The following is a 16,083-nucleotide window of genomic DNA, read 5'->3' on the forward strand; positions in this document are numbered from 1 at the left end:
AACAGCGGTGATTTGGCTAGTGTGCCTGTGTATGTTTGTGCACTGAATGTATGTGCGTTTTGTCGCCGTATGGCATCTATCAACCTTCAACAGAATGCTGTGAAGGCGTGAAGAGACCAGCGGGTACAGATGCGCCTCTAAATGTAAGCAAATGGCATTAGCACCTAACTAGACATCCATTAAGTGTGCGAAAGTAAAATGTAGGTGCTAAACATCTGTGAATAGCTCCGCCTTCAGCCATCCGCCTCTCTGTCTGGCCTCTCTCTGCATTTCAAGTTCCATCCTTGAAATAAATGACACTCTCCGCAAATCTTCCCCTTTTATTCTGTACATGCTCCATATGGTGCCGCTTGTTTGGAGGAGTTATTTTTAGGGCCCTCTGATTCCTGAACCTGAGAAACACTGCTGTCACTCACATCGTCTCTGCCCTTTTTATGTTTGACTTCCCTCTGGTTTCGCTTGCTTGCTTTTATGTGTATGTGTGTGTGCGTGTGTCGAGTTCCACACAAACTTAGTATTCTCTCTCTATCTGCAGTTTTTCACCACATCTCTTTACTTTCGTCTTCTGTCACTTTGTTTGTTCTAAATTCATCGACAGGGGCGTCTCGTTGACCAGCCACAATACCAAACGGCCATGAAATAGCTCTTAGCAGACATAAATATCAATAATGTTGTGAGCACGCTGGTCCATTTAACCCTTACTTATAACTTGGCACTCTGTATGCCAACATGTTACTGGGCTGAGTGACTGGGCTCCAGTTCTCACCTGCTCTCTCTACTTTAACCGTCCTTCTGCCTCGGCAGGGATGCAGTCAGATACATGAAGCGGTTCAGCCCTTTGAAGCGAAGCCAACCCGACAGAAGAATGATCAAATCATAATTAATGAGAGTGAGAGCGTTGACACTTAACAGTTTCACAAGCACACACTGTGCCGGCACACACGGCCCGAATTAAAGGAATCACACATGGAAGAGAACAACCAAATGTAAATCAGTAGTGCGAGCCCTGCTGGTCTGAAGAGCAGCTTTGTGCATCATAATTTGGGACATTTGTTTTTACAATATCCTGAATGTCCAAAATATATATTTAATAATATTTAGTATATTTAGTATTTTTTAGGGCTGTCAAAGTTAAAGCGATAACGCGTTAATGCAAATTGTTACACCACAAATGTCTTTATTGCTTTAATGCAACTTGCGATTTGTAGGTTGTAGCGAGCTCCGTTTTAAAGCTAGAGTGAAGATACTGGTGTCATATGAAATTAGATTAAGATTAAGACTAAATAAACTAGCTTGTAGCAAAGGAGGCAACATTTTGGCAGGGAAACACCATCATGGGCATTTTCAAAGGGGTCCCTTGACCTCTGACCTCAAGATATGTGAATGAAAATGTGTTCTATGAGTACCCACGAGTCTCCCCTTTACAGACATGCCCACTTTATGATAATCACATAAAGTTTGGGGCAAGTCATAGTCAAGTCAGCACTGACACACTGACAGCTGTTGTTGCCTGTTGATTGTATGTATGATTTGAGCATATTTTTTATGCTAAATGCAGTACCTGTGAGGGTTTCTGGACAACATCTGTCATTGTTTTATGTTGTTAATTGATTTCCAATATTAATTATGTACATACATTTGCATAAAGCAAAGCATATTTGCCCACTCATGTTGATAAGAGTATTAAATACTTGAAAAATCTCCCTTTAAGGTACGTTTTGAACAGATAAAAAATGTGCGATGAATTTGCAATGAATCTTGATTAATCATGGACAATAATGCAATTAATTGTGATTAAATATTTGATTCAATTGACAGCCCTAGTATTTTTATGAAGTCATGTGATAAGGTGAACTGAGGTCAAAGCTGATTGATCTCTCTCATAAAATCTATATCAATCTCAGAAGAGAAGATGGGGAGAAAAAGAAGAATGAAAAAAAAAAAAAAAAAGCTTGAACTCATTATCAGGAAGATACCCTTAATATTTAGTGAATTCATTGTATATACTAATTACACTATCAGCTCCGTGACCTAATTTATTTGTTGTGTGCTAGCATGAGATAAGACACGAGGCCTGTTATGATGCTGCTCCAATACAGACAGAAACACAATCTCTCTGTTTGCTGATGCCTCTGCGCCATGAAGAATATCACCACGACGACGACGACGTGCTATACTTCTGAAATATTTCCATTCTGCTGCATTTCTCAGAGATCTCAGCATTGTCACTGTTCTCTCCCATTTCCCTTTCATTCACTAGAAGAATAGTCAGGCAACCTTATGAGGTAATATCGCCTGCAGTGGAGCCGGGGAATGGCAAATGAGACAAAATCTATAACGTTCTGCGGCAGGCTGTGAAGAAAAAAAAAAAAAAAAGAGCAAATATTCCCGGGCAGAAGTGTTGCTGGTCACAGCTGTCGGCAGGACTGTTCATGTGTGAGTTTGCTGTTCCGTCAGAAAAATAATGGCAGTAATCAGTGCGTTTAACAAGTCAACAGAGACTTTCTTTTAAATGGTAATGAGAAACAGCTTGGGTTTTGTGCCATTATTGCCGTTTCTTTATCCTTTAAGAAATAAATATTTGCATTTGTGCTTTTGTTCCAGCACTGTTAATTAAAATAAATATGCAATCACTGACCCATACTGGAAATGTCAGACGCTGATGTTCTATTCAGAGTATTCTTCAGCTTGCTGTGAAACCAAGGCTTAAATAAACTAATATAAATAGAGAATGATTTTTATGTAAAACTTATCATTTATTGATGCTGCTCCTTATTTTAGCATTTGGTATTGTTAATATTGACTGATTTTGTCCAAGTCGATCAAAAGATGCCTGAGATTAAAATATGATAACATATTAGGGATGTAAATCAAATGATGTGCTCTGAACCGATAGGGGCAGCATTCAAATAGTTGCAGTAATATTAATGCAGTTATTTTTACCACATCATCCAATATTGATGACTGGCAACTTGCATGACTTGACAGTAGATGGGAAAATGACAAGCTCAAGTTAGGGACCATTTCAACAGTGCATTTTTGTCAATTAAGAAATGTTCTCTTTTTTTCAGAGACACTTCAGAACAACATTACACTTGTCAGGCATTCCTCATTATATACACAACCTTCAATTTTTCAATAAAAGTCATGCAAAATTAGCAGTGTTAAAAGCTTATCTCGCTCTATTTGCACTATTCATCTCCACCCAGACCATTAAAGGTACAGTGTGTAGGATTTGGCGGCATCTAGTGGTGTGGTTGCAGATTGCAACCAAATGAATACCCCTACGCTCACTCCTCCCTTTCCAAGACTGCGGTAAAGTGAGCCGCCAAGTGCAAAACTGTGGTAACGCCGTTCGCCTCACTCAGAGGCCATGCTTACCACATCCCACATCTGTTCTGTGCTAGTGTTAAAACATGGCGGAGCGACATGGCGGACTCCGTGAAGAGGACCTGCTCTAAGTTAACGAAAACACAACTATTTTTAGTTTCAGGTGATTAAACACTAATGAAAACATAGTTATGAATATTATATTCCATTTCCGCTAATGGCTCCCCCGAAATGCTACACATGTGCCTTTAACAGTCCAGCCCGTTCTCATTCCCAGGGCGTCAAATAGCAAGGCTTTATCACGGCCGGTGGCGTTCAATACAGCCACACAAGGCATTCTTTGGCGGCGGTATGAAACGCACCGGGCATTCCATTAACTACAATGTGAACCCATCCATGGCAACAGTAAACGCTCCGAGAAAGTGCCGGGAGTGTGGTGTCGTATAGTTTAAAGCGCGAAAAGACACACTGAGGATGGATGGGTCAAACAAACACAAGGCTTTCATCCAGGAGATTCATCCGGTGTTTGCGTCCCTTGCGTTAAGTTTCACTTTCACACTACAATCAGCTGTGCGTTTGTGTCCCGTGTTCACAACCATCAGTTTCATTTTCACTGTACAAACATAGTAGTTTAAAGCCCAACCATGTAGTTCTTCCCTAAACTTAATTAAGTGGTTTTATTGCCTAATCCCAAAGTGACGCCAAGGGCAACTGTAGTGGTTTTGATGCCGAAAATAAGCGGTGATATGTGACGAGTTGGGGTGAGAATGTGTTGAACAGTCACACATCTCAGTTTAGACTCATACAGATATTTTGGCATAAAGAGATACAGACACAGATAGCAGTGTGTTACATCCCTATAACATAGTATAAGTATAGTATAATATTACAGATCCTTCATATTACAGATAGTGACTCCACAGGGCGATAGCGACACTGCACACACGTTCTCAGTCGAGTTTTAAGCCACGCTCCTCTTCGGAAGGATGAGCCTTTTCAATCAATAATCAAATATATTGCTTCACCATTAATAACCACCGTGTGCATGAACATGTAAACATGTTTTTGATTGTGGAGCGAGTCGAGACATTATTTAAAAGCAGCCAATAGCGCGAGCGAAAACACCAGGGTGCTTATCGAGGTCTTTGGAGAGACACAGGAAATTGAGTTTGTCCAGTCTAATTATGGGCAGAGTCACGCAGCTCTACAGACGTACCATTTCCCTCCCATTAGCAGAGATGTGTTATTCATGAGGGCAAATCTTGTGTGAACTATGCCTCACTGATATTCTACACAGTCACTTCTCAGTCTGCCAGGGGACCCGAGACCCATTGTGTTTTATTCATTTATTTATCTATTTCCGTTTCTGCGACCCCGAAGAAAAAAGGGGGCTCGGCGATGACGGGGTCACAGGGGTCAAACGTGCTTGTGAGGAGCTATCAATAGCACCTGTTATCAGTAAGGAAGCTGCGCGGGGAGAGACTTGGAGGTGAAAGACTTGTGACGACTCTGATAACACGCTGCCGCAGACTCCAACCGGAGATAGCTGCACCTTTTCCTTTCCAAAAACACATTATCTCTCTTTCAGAGCCTCCCCTTTATTCTGCCAAATTCCAATAGGCACTATTGGCATATATATGCTCCGTTGTGTCCAAAGCTATTTATATAATAAAATCTGGGCTGAATGGCTCATTGTGTGAGCGCACAATGCAGTTATGACAAACATTAATTTCTTACATTTTCATTTAAGGACAGCATTCCCACACAATACTTGTTTTTTCCTCTGTGCGGAAAACCAGTCTCCCTATCCAAAGCCGTGTAAACAAACGCCATTCAGCCTTTTATGCTTGTCACGCTGACATCATTCATTCATTTCTAAACCTGATGCATGTGTTAAAGCAGCAGTAGGTAGAACTGGAGCAAATTTGTTTAAAAGAAAGTTATTTTTACAAAGCGATCACTATATCCTGATAGTATGAGACAGGTAATCTGAAAAATTAATGTGCCTCTGTTTCTTTCGGTGCTCCTCATGGCTTCTGCAAAATTCCACAGACTGGAGGAAAACAACGAATCAGAGCCGAGCTGGAGCCTTGCCGTCTCTGAGCAGCTGTCAATCACTTTTGAACTCCGATCAAACAGTCAAACTAGGCAGCGCTGATCAAATATGAATCAATATTATGTGACTGTAATGCCTATTTCTCGCCTCAAATGTTTTCAGAAACATCTTGTAGTGTACTGTTTAGCTGGAAAATGAGAAAGTTTGTGACCATCCATGTTGAGATCAGTTGAGGAAATACCAAGCACCGCCCACCAGCTGGAGCAAACTTTACATCTTCACAGTGCACTACAAGATGTTTCTGAAAACATTTGAGTAGGTGTTGAATGGGCATTACAGTAACAGAATATTGATTCATATTTGATCAGCGCTGCCTAGTTTGACCGTTTGATCGGAGGTCGTGAGTGACTGACAGCTGCCTCCGCTGAATGAACAGCCAATAGGACCGCTCTCTCTCTCTGAAATGACCTGTGATTGGCCAAAGTCTAGTCTAGTCTAGATTTGTTAAAGCCTGAAACAGAGCCATGAGGAGGTGCAGAAGTCTAGTTTTCTCTCAGAACACTTGAATTACAATATGCTGAAAGGTTATTATGGATTTTTTGCCCAATGATGCCAAAAACATTCTGCCTACTGCTACTTTAATGCTTGGGAATGTTTGTCTTTGTATATCCACGTACATGCACTATATGTGTGAATGCCTGTGTGAATTTATATTTACATCTGTGTTTAAAGTAGTGTTTGGAGGTGTAAATACATTCGGTGATGAGATCCGGCAGGTGTTAAAGTCTCCAGTGGAAGTGTGAGTTATGCCAGCTTCAAAATAGAGCACACATGCCCTTAGTGGGGCTGAAAACAAGAAGAAAGTGCATGCTTCTCCCTCACTAAATCTGCAGGCAGAGAGGAGAGTGCATGAGATACTTTTAATAGCATCCACATCATAAATTCACATCTTCTAAAGCCTCATCAGGGAGGAAGTTTAAAGATTTTGTTCATGGGGAAGGAACAGAGGAAGATATTACATCCCTTATCCACCATGTTTTTATGGTTTTCTCTGCAAAGAGGGGTATTTGGCAGTAAAGCAGTAAAAACTGTCATTTAAAATGAACACATTAAGCAGGGTAACAAAACTATTACTTTGTCCTGAGAAGCTGAGGAGACCGAGAGAGGAGAGGAGGCCCATCCTTGTGTCCGACGTGATTATCAGATCACTGATTCAAATTGTCTCGCTATCTGGGCGGCATCTACGTCCCTGTGTATCACCCTTATCACTGTCTGTCTCTCAACTGCTCTGATCGTTCTCCTGTTAGAGATCTGCTACCAAACTCTATTGACACGCATGATGGAAAGTGTTAATTGGAATGAGAAGAAGATCGGTTTAATGAATAATGGAATCTCTTGGATGAATTCCTGCTGAGGCAGGTGATTAAAACAGGTATCATTTAATCTCAGAACAAATGTAAAAGCAAAAGAGAGATTAAATTTGTAGTATTTCATGTGTTCTTTATAGAAATGCTTCTTTTGCAAGAGTCAACATTCTAATAAAATGTGAAATACCCAGTGCTTGAAGTTGAAAACAATAAGCTTATACACATATTGGTGTGTGTGTGTATGGGCCAGTATCAGCAATCTCTTGCAACTTATTCCTGTTTATTTATTATTTCTTTAAGCATTTTATACTGTGTCAGTCATCAGTTGTGATTTTATTGCTATATTATTATACTTGGGCCAATAATATTCCAACTGGAACATTATAGGGTTATGGTGGTGTGTTTGTATATAGTGTTAATAGTTACAGTGCTTTTGTAGTATCGCTCTATAATATATTATAGGATACCTATAGGCTGGAATCAATAACAGCCAGCCAGACAGGCAGGTATGCATGCAGAGCTGAGGTGTATGAGCTCTTCATTCAGGTTTTAGGAGCAGTGTCCCAGTCAGGATGCTCCAACATATTATACAGAGACACATTCTGAATTGATACAGTTAATAAAAGATAGGCTACTAGGAGATATTAGGTTTTGGGCTCCTCCTCCAAGAAAATTTTAGAGTTTTTACCTTGAAACTAGACAATTTTACATAATTTTAGACCATTATTATTACTAATTAAATTATTATTTTATTATTCATCACATATCCCAGCCTTCTTCTGAACATATAGAGTAAAATGAAGAAGTGGCGGTACGGTGTAGCGGTGAGTACCGGCCCACGCTGAGCACTGGAAATACCAAATATTTGCAAAATACCTCCCAACCTACCTCCCAATGCCTCCCAAGTACCTGGTCTCTGCAGCTTAATGCAAATGTTCCTCAGACAGCGGCTGTAAAATATACTGTGTCTTGTCTTGCTTATTCGTCCGATACATAAACCTTTATTTCCCAAGAGCAATGCAAAACGTTTATGCCTATTTACTCAGTCAGGAGGTGCCATGCTTGATACATCTTCATGGAAGTGGTGAGTAGAGAGAAGGACGGAGATAAAAGCAGCTGCAGAGTGACAAAAGAGTGAAACATTGTTGTGACAAATCTGGTTATAACCAGTTATATACTAAAGGATCCATGTCATGATGCAGGTCATGACATTAAGATGAAAAGTCTAAATAAAGCCAAGGCTTATTGTAGCGCCGTCATGGCATGTTATGATCTCCAACATGAATATCCATACAAACACATATGAAAACACATATTCAGAATCAACCTTTCAACAGTGTTCAACTGTGAAAAATCACCTCATTTTGTGGGCACGTTTCAGGTTTAGCAGGATGCATGTATTCTCACTGTTGGCCCAGTGGCAGGGTTTAACAAACAGGATTAGATTCAGATCCGTGCCCGAGAGAGCGCACTCACTGTTCAGGTGACACACAGCTCCATGCTTCGGCTCTGCAACTAGACACAGAGAATTACTGTTAAAGGTCAGCGGAGTCGGACGCTGAATGTCACAGCTTAGCCACAGTTTGGCGAGAAAATACATTAGATAAATACGCCTGTCTCTTGGTGGAGAGTAATTCTGCAGCTCCTGAATTTCCAGCATAAAAAGACCCAGGATTACGGGGCGAGTTAAAAGGCAACAGAGCCATATCGATTAGAGGCAGTGAATCAGACCTCTGCTATGCTCTGAATAATAAATTGTGGAGAAGACAGCCAGGGGTTGTCAGATGGAACTGGCATGATGGGCTGTGAGTTGTGCTCATTTCGGATGCGGCTGTGGATAAGTCACATCTCCAGTCTCGAGGATCTGGGGAATCATGTCACCGATCAGGAAGCGCCTCAGAGTGGCTTACTACAAGTTTAAATAAGCATTCCTCGCCCCATTTAACAGCACAAAAAGACTGATCACGGCCTCCGCTCGCTGCAAAGTAGTGCCGATGGATACAGGGAAGGGGATTGGACTCTTAATAGCACATCTCCCCGGTAGCAGAATATTGAAAAGGGTAATTTCTGAAATAGCAGCATAGGTGTCGAATAAAACGAGACAGTCACACCGGGGATCCAATCAGCTTCGCAAAGACGTCTTGTGACTCACTGGAGCAGGTGTTATTGTGTGCTCTCTTCAATAGGCGCCTTATTGTGAGGGCCTAAACACACTCTGTGGATCCAGGCAGTAAACTGCAGCAGAGAGGGTCCATATGTAACGCGTGCTGTGGCACAGGTGGAACCAATCAGAGAGACAATATTGTGAAGCAGCACCACTCTGGTCCTGACTGAGATATCTCAACAGCTATTGGATCGATTGTCGGGAAATTTGGTTCATTTGTGGTCAAGAGGTTTGCATTTGTGGTTCAGAGTGAAAAGTTTTGATCTAATGTTTGCAAGAGAACTTGCTGCAGATATCAAAGGTCCCTAGAGCAGTGTTTCCCAAACTTTTTTTTTTAAACTAAGAGCGAATTTGCGTGTAAATGAACGTTCCTGACCGTTTTTACGGCCATTTCCACATCACATTATATTATGGTGTCTAGAAGGGAACCCTCATGTTGGGGAAACTTTCGCGCGATGGTTAAGGTCTGATATTGATCTTAAATATATAGTTAAGGTTAGGATAGGTCGTCGGGCAGCAAGTCTCACGAGAGTTTTTGCAAGTTTTTCCAGATCTCAGATCGGATTTCGCAATTTGCGGGTTACCTTGTAGACACAACCTTATAATCTTGAATAGGTAAACCAGCCATGTCGAGGAGATATACATTTGATACACAACTTTGTTTCAGGCATGTGTTATTGAAAACATATACACATGTTAAATACTTTAGAAATAAGACCAAATACATGCATTTAGGCGAGTTAAGAGTCTCTTATTTTTTTCCTCTCATCAGTAAAACAAACGTACGCTAGCCTTTCATATTAGATTCATTGTTATAAGTAGGCTACAATTATCAGAACAATACGAACAGTCAGGCTCCCTCATGTGGCTAAAATGTTAAATAAAAGACTATGGAAGAAATTCTGCAAATTTATTTGGTGACCCTGATAAAATATCCTGCAACACACCTGTGGGTCGGGTTGAGACCAAACCCATTTTTTGTACCAGGCTGTAAACGTGTTTATTTCTGCTGTAAAGTTGGGCATGTTAACATGGGGGTTTAAGGTTGACTCGTTTTGGAGCCAGCCTCAAGTGGCCATTAGAAGAACTGCAGTTTTTGGCACTTCTGTGTTGGCTTCATTTCTCAGCACCAGAGGTTCCCGCTTGGTACGGCCTCACGGAGCCACTATCGATATTTCTCCTTTTCAAGTTTTCTTCTAGACAAGACGGCACTAACTCTGAATTTCAAGTTAAAATGCTCTCACTCTGCATTTAATTAATTTTCTTTTTTTCTTTCCTTCTTGTCTTTGTGTGTGTGTTTGTGATTTATGTCTCCTCTCTTTCTCAACCTTCCTCTTTCTCTCTCTCTCAACCTGTGGACGTGTATGTGTGTGTATGTGTGTGTGTGTGCTCACTGCAGGCTGTGGGCTGGAGTTCCTGCTGGTTCTCTGTGGGCTCGAGTTTTCCTGGTCCTGCCCCCGCCACTGTATCTGCTACACTGCGCCCAGCACCGTCTCCTGCCAAGCCCATAACTTCCTGTCGGTCCCCGAGGGCATTCCTCCCGACAGCGAGCGCATCTTCTTACAGAACAATAAGATCCATCGCTTACTTGGGGGCCACTTCAGTACCAACACGGTCACCCTCTGGATCTACTCAAACAACATCACATACATCGAGCCGTCAACCTTCCACGGCTTCACGCTGCTCGAGGAGCTGGACCTGGGAGATAACCGCCACCTGCGCACCTTGGCTGAGGACACCTTTCACGGGCTGAGTCGGCTCAATGCGCTTCACCTGTACCGCTGTGGGCTCAGTTCAATCCCTAATAAGATCTTCCAAGGCCTCAGAAACCTGCAGTACCTCTACTTGCAGGTAGACTGTTGTTTTCTGGTTCTTTTCCTACCACCAAGACTCAATCAGGGCAGTCACTTTTCCACAAGAACAAATTAGAACTAACACATATTTATGCGAATTAATTTGAACACAACCCACGTAGCCTAATCCTAAACTATGTTGTAAAATTAATGTGTTGTTTATTCGCAGTGCCTCCGCCGCCTCACTTGACTGACAAGCTGGCAGTTGCATTTAACAACATCAGCAAACAGCCTTATCCACAATGTTTCCATCTGTGGTGTCAAATCCAAAATTCTTCCACACATTACTTCTCAGATGGTTTGGTGTCTGTCATGATTTTCCATTCTCCATTTTTTGAAAATAACACCTAGTTTACTGAAGTCACGCAATAGGTCCGATGGACGCTACCGCTGGAGTACAAGACACAGCCTATAGTGCTTATTCACAGAGAATTTTGAATGTGAACAGATGATCACAGATTCAGCTGGTTAGACTGTTATCAGGCCATTAAGTTGTTATAAGCCTCATAGATGTGGGTCAGAAGGGGCCTGCTACACCCACTAGTAGGTTTTATCATCAATTCACATGGTAGATCACTGAAAGAAGGAATTAAGGAAGACGACAGCGGCCTCTAGCGACAGTAGTATAAAAATAGCAGAAGTCAGGTGTTGTAGTACAGGCAGTGTAAAACTCAATGGGGTGGAGGTCGGGGGCGACGGATGGGATTTATGTTCACAACCTTGTGTTTGTTATGATGTAGGAGCTCTTAAGATGTAAAGAAATCTTTATAGTCCATTTCATAATAAAGAAGATGAGTCTTTGGTATTGGCGTCAACTCACAAGCTATAGTGGCAGTAAAATGCACAGTAAATCTGTCTCATTATCACAACATGTGGCAAATTCCTGTTTGATTTATTTCTGAATGAAAGGGCAATAACATATGTGTAACCACAGTCTTCATGAATCACATTTGTTGGCCATTTTGCCTATGAGCAATTGAGTAGAAGTCAAGCAACATTGCCGCTACGAGGTAACGAAACCCTCCATCACGATAGACTGTGCTAATCAACCGGCTGGGATGTGTGGGTTAACAGCAATTTAATCAAAAATGTTGGCTCTTCACGGTAACAGTAAAGGTAGTGTTTATTTTGTTTGTGATATTGAAACTTCAAAAGTTCTTTGTACCACTTGTACACAGCAAATTTGAGACAAAATTACAATTAATGAGAACAAAGGACTTTCTAATTAGTTTATTTACAGATGAAAATATTGTGGTTGGTTATAGCAACATTCAACTATTCATCAAAATGACCAAAAAGTAATTGACTAAAAACTAATTTAAATTTATTGTAACTACTACAACCATTACAGTACATATAGTGAAAACATCAGGCCATTAAATAGACGTTATCGGTCGCTATAAGCACCATAGATGTGGGTCAATAGGGGCCTACTACGCCCAATATTAGGTTTTATCATCTTTTTACATGGTAGATCACTGAAGGAAAGTATAAAAGAACACGACAGTGACCTCCAGTGACTTTAGTAGTTATGAAAGGAGCAGAAGCAGAAGTCAGGTGCTGTAGTACAGACACAAAACAGGTTTTTCACCTTGGAGGCAGGGGTTTGCATCCTGTGTGAAACCAACAAGGTGTATTTGAAAGTTTCACTTTCACTTTTCAAACATAGGTTTTTAAAGCCAAAACATGATCTTTTCTCCCCGAAACTTAACTAAGTGGTTTTGTTGCCTAAACCTAAAGAAGCCTTTTTGTTTGTGTTGAAAACATAACGTTTCATTCAGGACACATTCATTACAATGCAGTGGGTGTAGCATCTATGAGGCTCATACCAACTGAAAATCTCATTTAATGAGCTGATAACAGTCTGATCGGTTGCCAGATTGATACTATTTTGCATAGTATGCTGATTCATAACATGTATTCATGGCTTGTACACACAAGTCAGTGTTACAGTAATTCAGTACAATAATGTTGGAATGAAAATTTTGCATAATATGCAGTCTTGTGATTGTTTTCTCTCTGTATCTCCTCAGGAAAACCATCTGAAGTTCCTGCAGGATGACACATTCAAGGACCTCCACAATCTGAGCCACCTGTTCCTGCACGGAAATCGTCTGTGGAGCCTTAACCAGAACACCTTCAGAGGCCTTCGCGCCTTGGACCGACTCCTTCTGCACCAGAACCAGATTGAGTGGATCGACCGCCTGGCCTTCCACGACCTGAAACGTCTCACCACCCTCTACCTGTTCAACAACACCCTGATCGAGCTGTCTGGACAGTGCCTGGAGACACTGCCCGCATTGGAATACCTGCGCCTCAACGACAACCCCTGGTCGTGTGACTGCAAGGCCCTGTCACTATGGGAATGGCTGAAGCGTTTTCGAGGTTCCACGTCTTCTGTGGGTTGCCAGGCGCCGGATGATATGGTTGGGAAAGACCTCAAGGAGCTGCGCAGGGAGGACTTCCCCAACTGTTCACCAACTATACCGAATTCGGAGTCCAGAGCCCAGACTAATAATTTATCTGGCACGGTGAATCCGTCTATGAATCGCGGTGTAGTGGTGGGCTCTGGGGGGCAGACCCACCTAGTGCACCCTTCGAGGCCCGGCCGTTCTCGGAACTGCACGAAGCCTCGCAGCAGGGTGAGCAAGGGGAAGGGTGACAATGAGGTTCACCACTCAAAAGAGATCATGGCAGACAAGGAGGATTCCTCCCCAGATTTCTCAGACGGGGGCAAACATGACCACACGTCCCCAGACGGCACCGTCACACGGAGGAAGCACAAGTGCACCCCCCGGACCACTGTTCGCCCCCCTAGTGGGGTTCAGCAAGCCAACAATAGGGCGACCTTATCCCAGCCATCACTACATGTCTGTGCCCTCTTTGTGGCCTTGATAACGACAAATATTGACTTCATCCTCCGTTGACCTACGGAGGGTTTGGCAAAAGAAAAAGAAAAAAAACACAGCTCTCAGACCCTCTCTTGCTCCTGCACTACAAGGCCTGTGTGTCTTTTATGTATGTGTGTGTGAGTGTGATTATATGTGTAAATGTAGTGTAGGGAGCTTTACTGTTCAGACTGAAACGGGCATCAAAAGCATCAAACATCTACAACAGAAAAGACTCGCGGCACAAAAATCGAAGGGACTGAGCGACGGAGAATGATAAAAGACGAATGCAGACCAAGCTTGCACTGCCACTTATGCCAGTATGATTTCATCTTCATACGTCTTAGTATCTTATGTATTTTCTAACATCTGTTTTTTCACTCAACTGGAGCTCAGATAACCAAAATTGGTGAAAATAGAGAAAAGGGGGAAGAGATGACGCAGCAAACGGGGTAAAACCTGTGAGCTAGTTAGCTCTGAGACAGATAAGCTGGGTATTCGAGTGCTCCATCCAGCTTTAATTTTCAGTTGACAGTTTGTAAATTGTTATCAAGAAGCAAATAGTGAGTCGATGACCCCGTAAAGCCTCCGGCGTCAGTCCTATCTTGCTCTCATCCTGTCTGCCAAGTGTATTTTGTCCGAATAATTGGCTGTAAGTGTTTCTCGCACAATGAAGTAAAGTGTAAGCACGGCAATAAATTGTCGAACAGTATGAGACATAGGAATGTGCCATTATCACAATGGAAGAAGTTTTAAGGCTATAAACAGAGCAGCCATTAGCTCATACACTATGAAGCCAGAACAAATTATCTCTACATAACGCTGTTTTTTCAGGTACTGTTCCAGCTGTTCTGCCTATTTAAGAGTATTTCTCATTGGTATTACATCCCTACACACACACAACTCCGTTTCCATCTCCATTCACACCACTTCTCTCCTTCTGTGCAACTGAATATTAAGCTGTTAATTGTCTCGAGATGGCGAGGACCGCCGTGCGCTATTTTCATTCGCTTGGGAAACAACGGGAGATCAAGCTGTGAATATTGAAGAAGTCTGTCTATATCTTGTGTCAGATGTTGTTCATTTGATTTTTTCTAAGACACAAAATGGACCTCGAGACGGATCCCTGCTGCGCTGCGGGGGCCGACAGGAGCCTTAGAGGTGGAGGGTCAAAGGAGGGGGGTTTTCTCAGTTTCCCGGTGAGGTTGTTGCTGAACTCATCCCTCCTCGGCGAGGGCGTCCCTCATTGAGAACGTGAGGAACACATTTCTTTTCTTAATACAAGGAATACAAGACTCGGGAGAAAAAATGTGTGTGTACCTTCAAAGACTCAATAAAAGATTCAAACATTCTGAATGGAGCATGGCAAAACAGGGATCATGCGGAGAGAATTATGCCTCTTAATTAACTGACATGATTGTCCATGGATGTGGGGATCCAAAACCAAGACAATCGCTTCGGAAGTAACAATGCAGGCCGACAGACAATTACGGGACATCTCGCTGTGTACTTCTGGAGCTTTTGTGCCTCCCTTAAATCTACTGATAAGCTGGTGTTTGTATCAATGATGTGAACTATAACAACGGAGACAAGAGGACTTCTTGCAGTGCTGATATTAATCATTTACTGTATTACTATGAGAAAAACAATATCAGTGACATCGACGATGATGATAACAGGGTTTTCCGCTCCTCCCGTCAGGAGGAGTCTTTCGATTTTTTTGATTTTCTGGTGATTCGTTAATTTACGTATTTTCCATGTTATATTTTTAGAACCTTTTTATTTGTTAATGCACAATTCCTCACCTCCCAATTTCTTGTTCTACTGTATGCCTATTCATCTTCTTTTCTTTGCCATGATTCAATTGTTCGGTAAGTTATCATCAGAAAACAACAGTACAAAAATGTTTATAAAGATATTAAAATCTATATCTTCTTATGTCTACCGTTGCAGTCTGGGTCTGTTTATTGCTGCGTTGTTTGGAGAAAGTAAAAGGCACGCTCGATCCCCTCTTTCTTTCCCTTTTATTCATTTAAACCAGAAATTGATTATGTCAGCAAATATAGCTTTTTTCCGCACTGTTTCCCCCTCTATCTTTGCTCGAGCTTGCAATTTGTCTCCCCTGATCAGACCTGCTGGCTAAACTAAAGCTGCTTCCTACAAACAGATACTCTTCCTGCAAACATCTAGGATTTATGTACTATATACAATGTAAATATTAGTGAATAGAATAAAAAAAGCACATTTTATCACCACGCACAGAAGTTCCTGACAGGGAAGGGAGAAAAAGGAAAATTCAAAGTCGACACGCAGACCGTGGTGTGATATATTGCAGTTCAATAAATCATTTAAAAGCACCGAGGATATTAATGAAAGTGTCACATGGGATCTGTAGATATTCCAGGCTATTATTATTATTAATGGG

The 16,083-nt window shown here is 41.8% G+C and overlaps 1 protein-coding gene across 1 annotated transcript in view; it reads left to right on the forward strand.

Moving 5' to 3' along the window:
* The window catches only part of rtn4rl1b (reticulon 4 receptor-like 1b), a 183,252-nt gene extending 167,650 nt beyond the window's left edge, over positions 1-15,602 (forward strand). The window contains exons 2-3 of the mRNA XM_074639913.1: positions 10,317-10,768; positions 12,804-15,602. Of these exons, the coding sequence (XP_074496014.1) occupies positions 10,317-10,768; positions 12,804-13,697 (1,346 nt within the window). The 3' untranslated portion in view covers positions 13,698-15,602. The remainder of the gene's footprint in view (positions 1-10,316; positions 10,769-12,803) is intronic.
* Positions 15,603-16,083: the final 481 nt, after the last annotated feature.

This window comes from Sebastes fasciatus, chromosome 7 (genome assembly GCF_043250625.1).
Source record: "Sebastes fasciatus isolate fSebFas1 chromosome 7, fSebFas1.pri, whole genome shotgun sequence".
Taxonomy (NCBI): Eukaryota; Metazoa; Chordata; class Actinopteri; order Perciformes; family Sebastidae; genus Sebastes; species Sebastes fasciatus.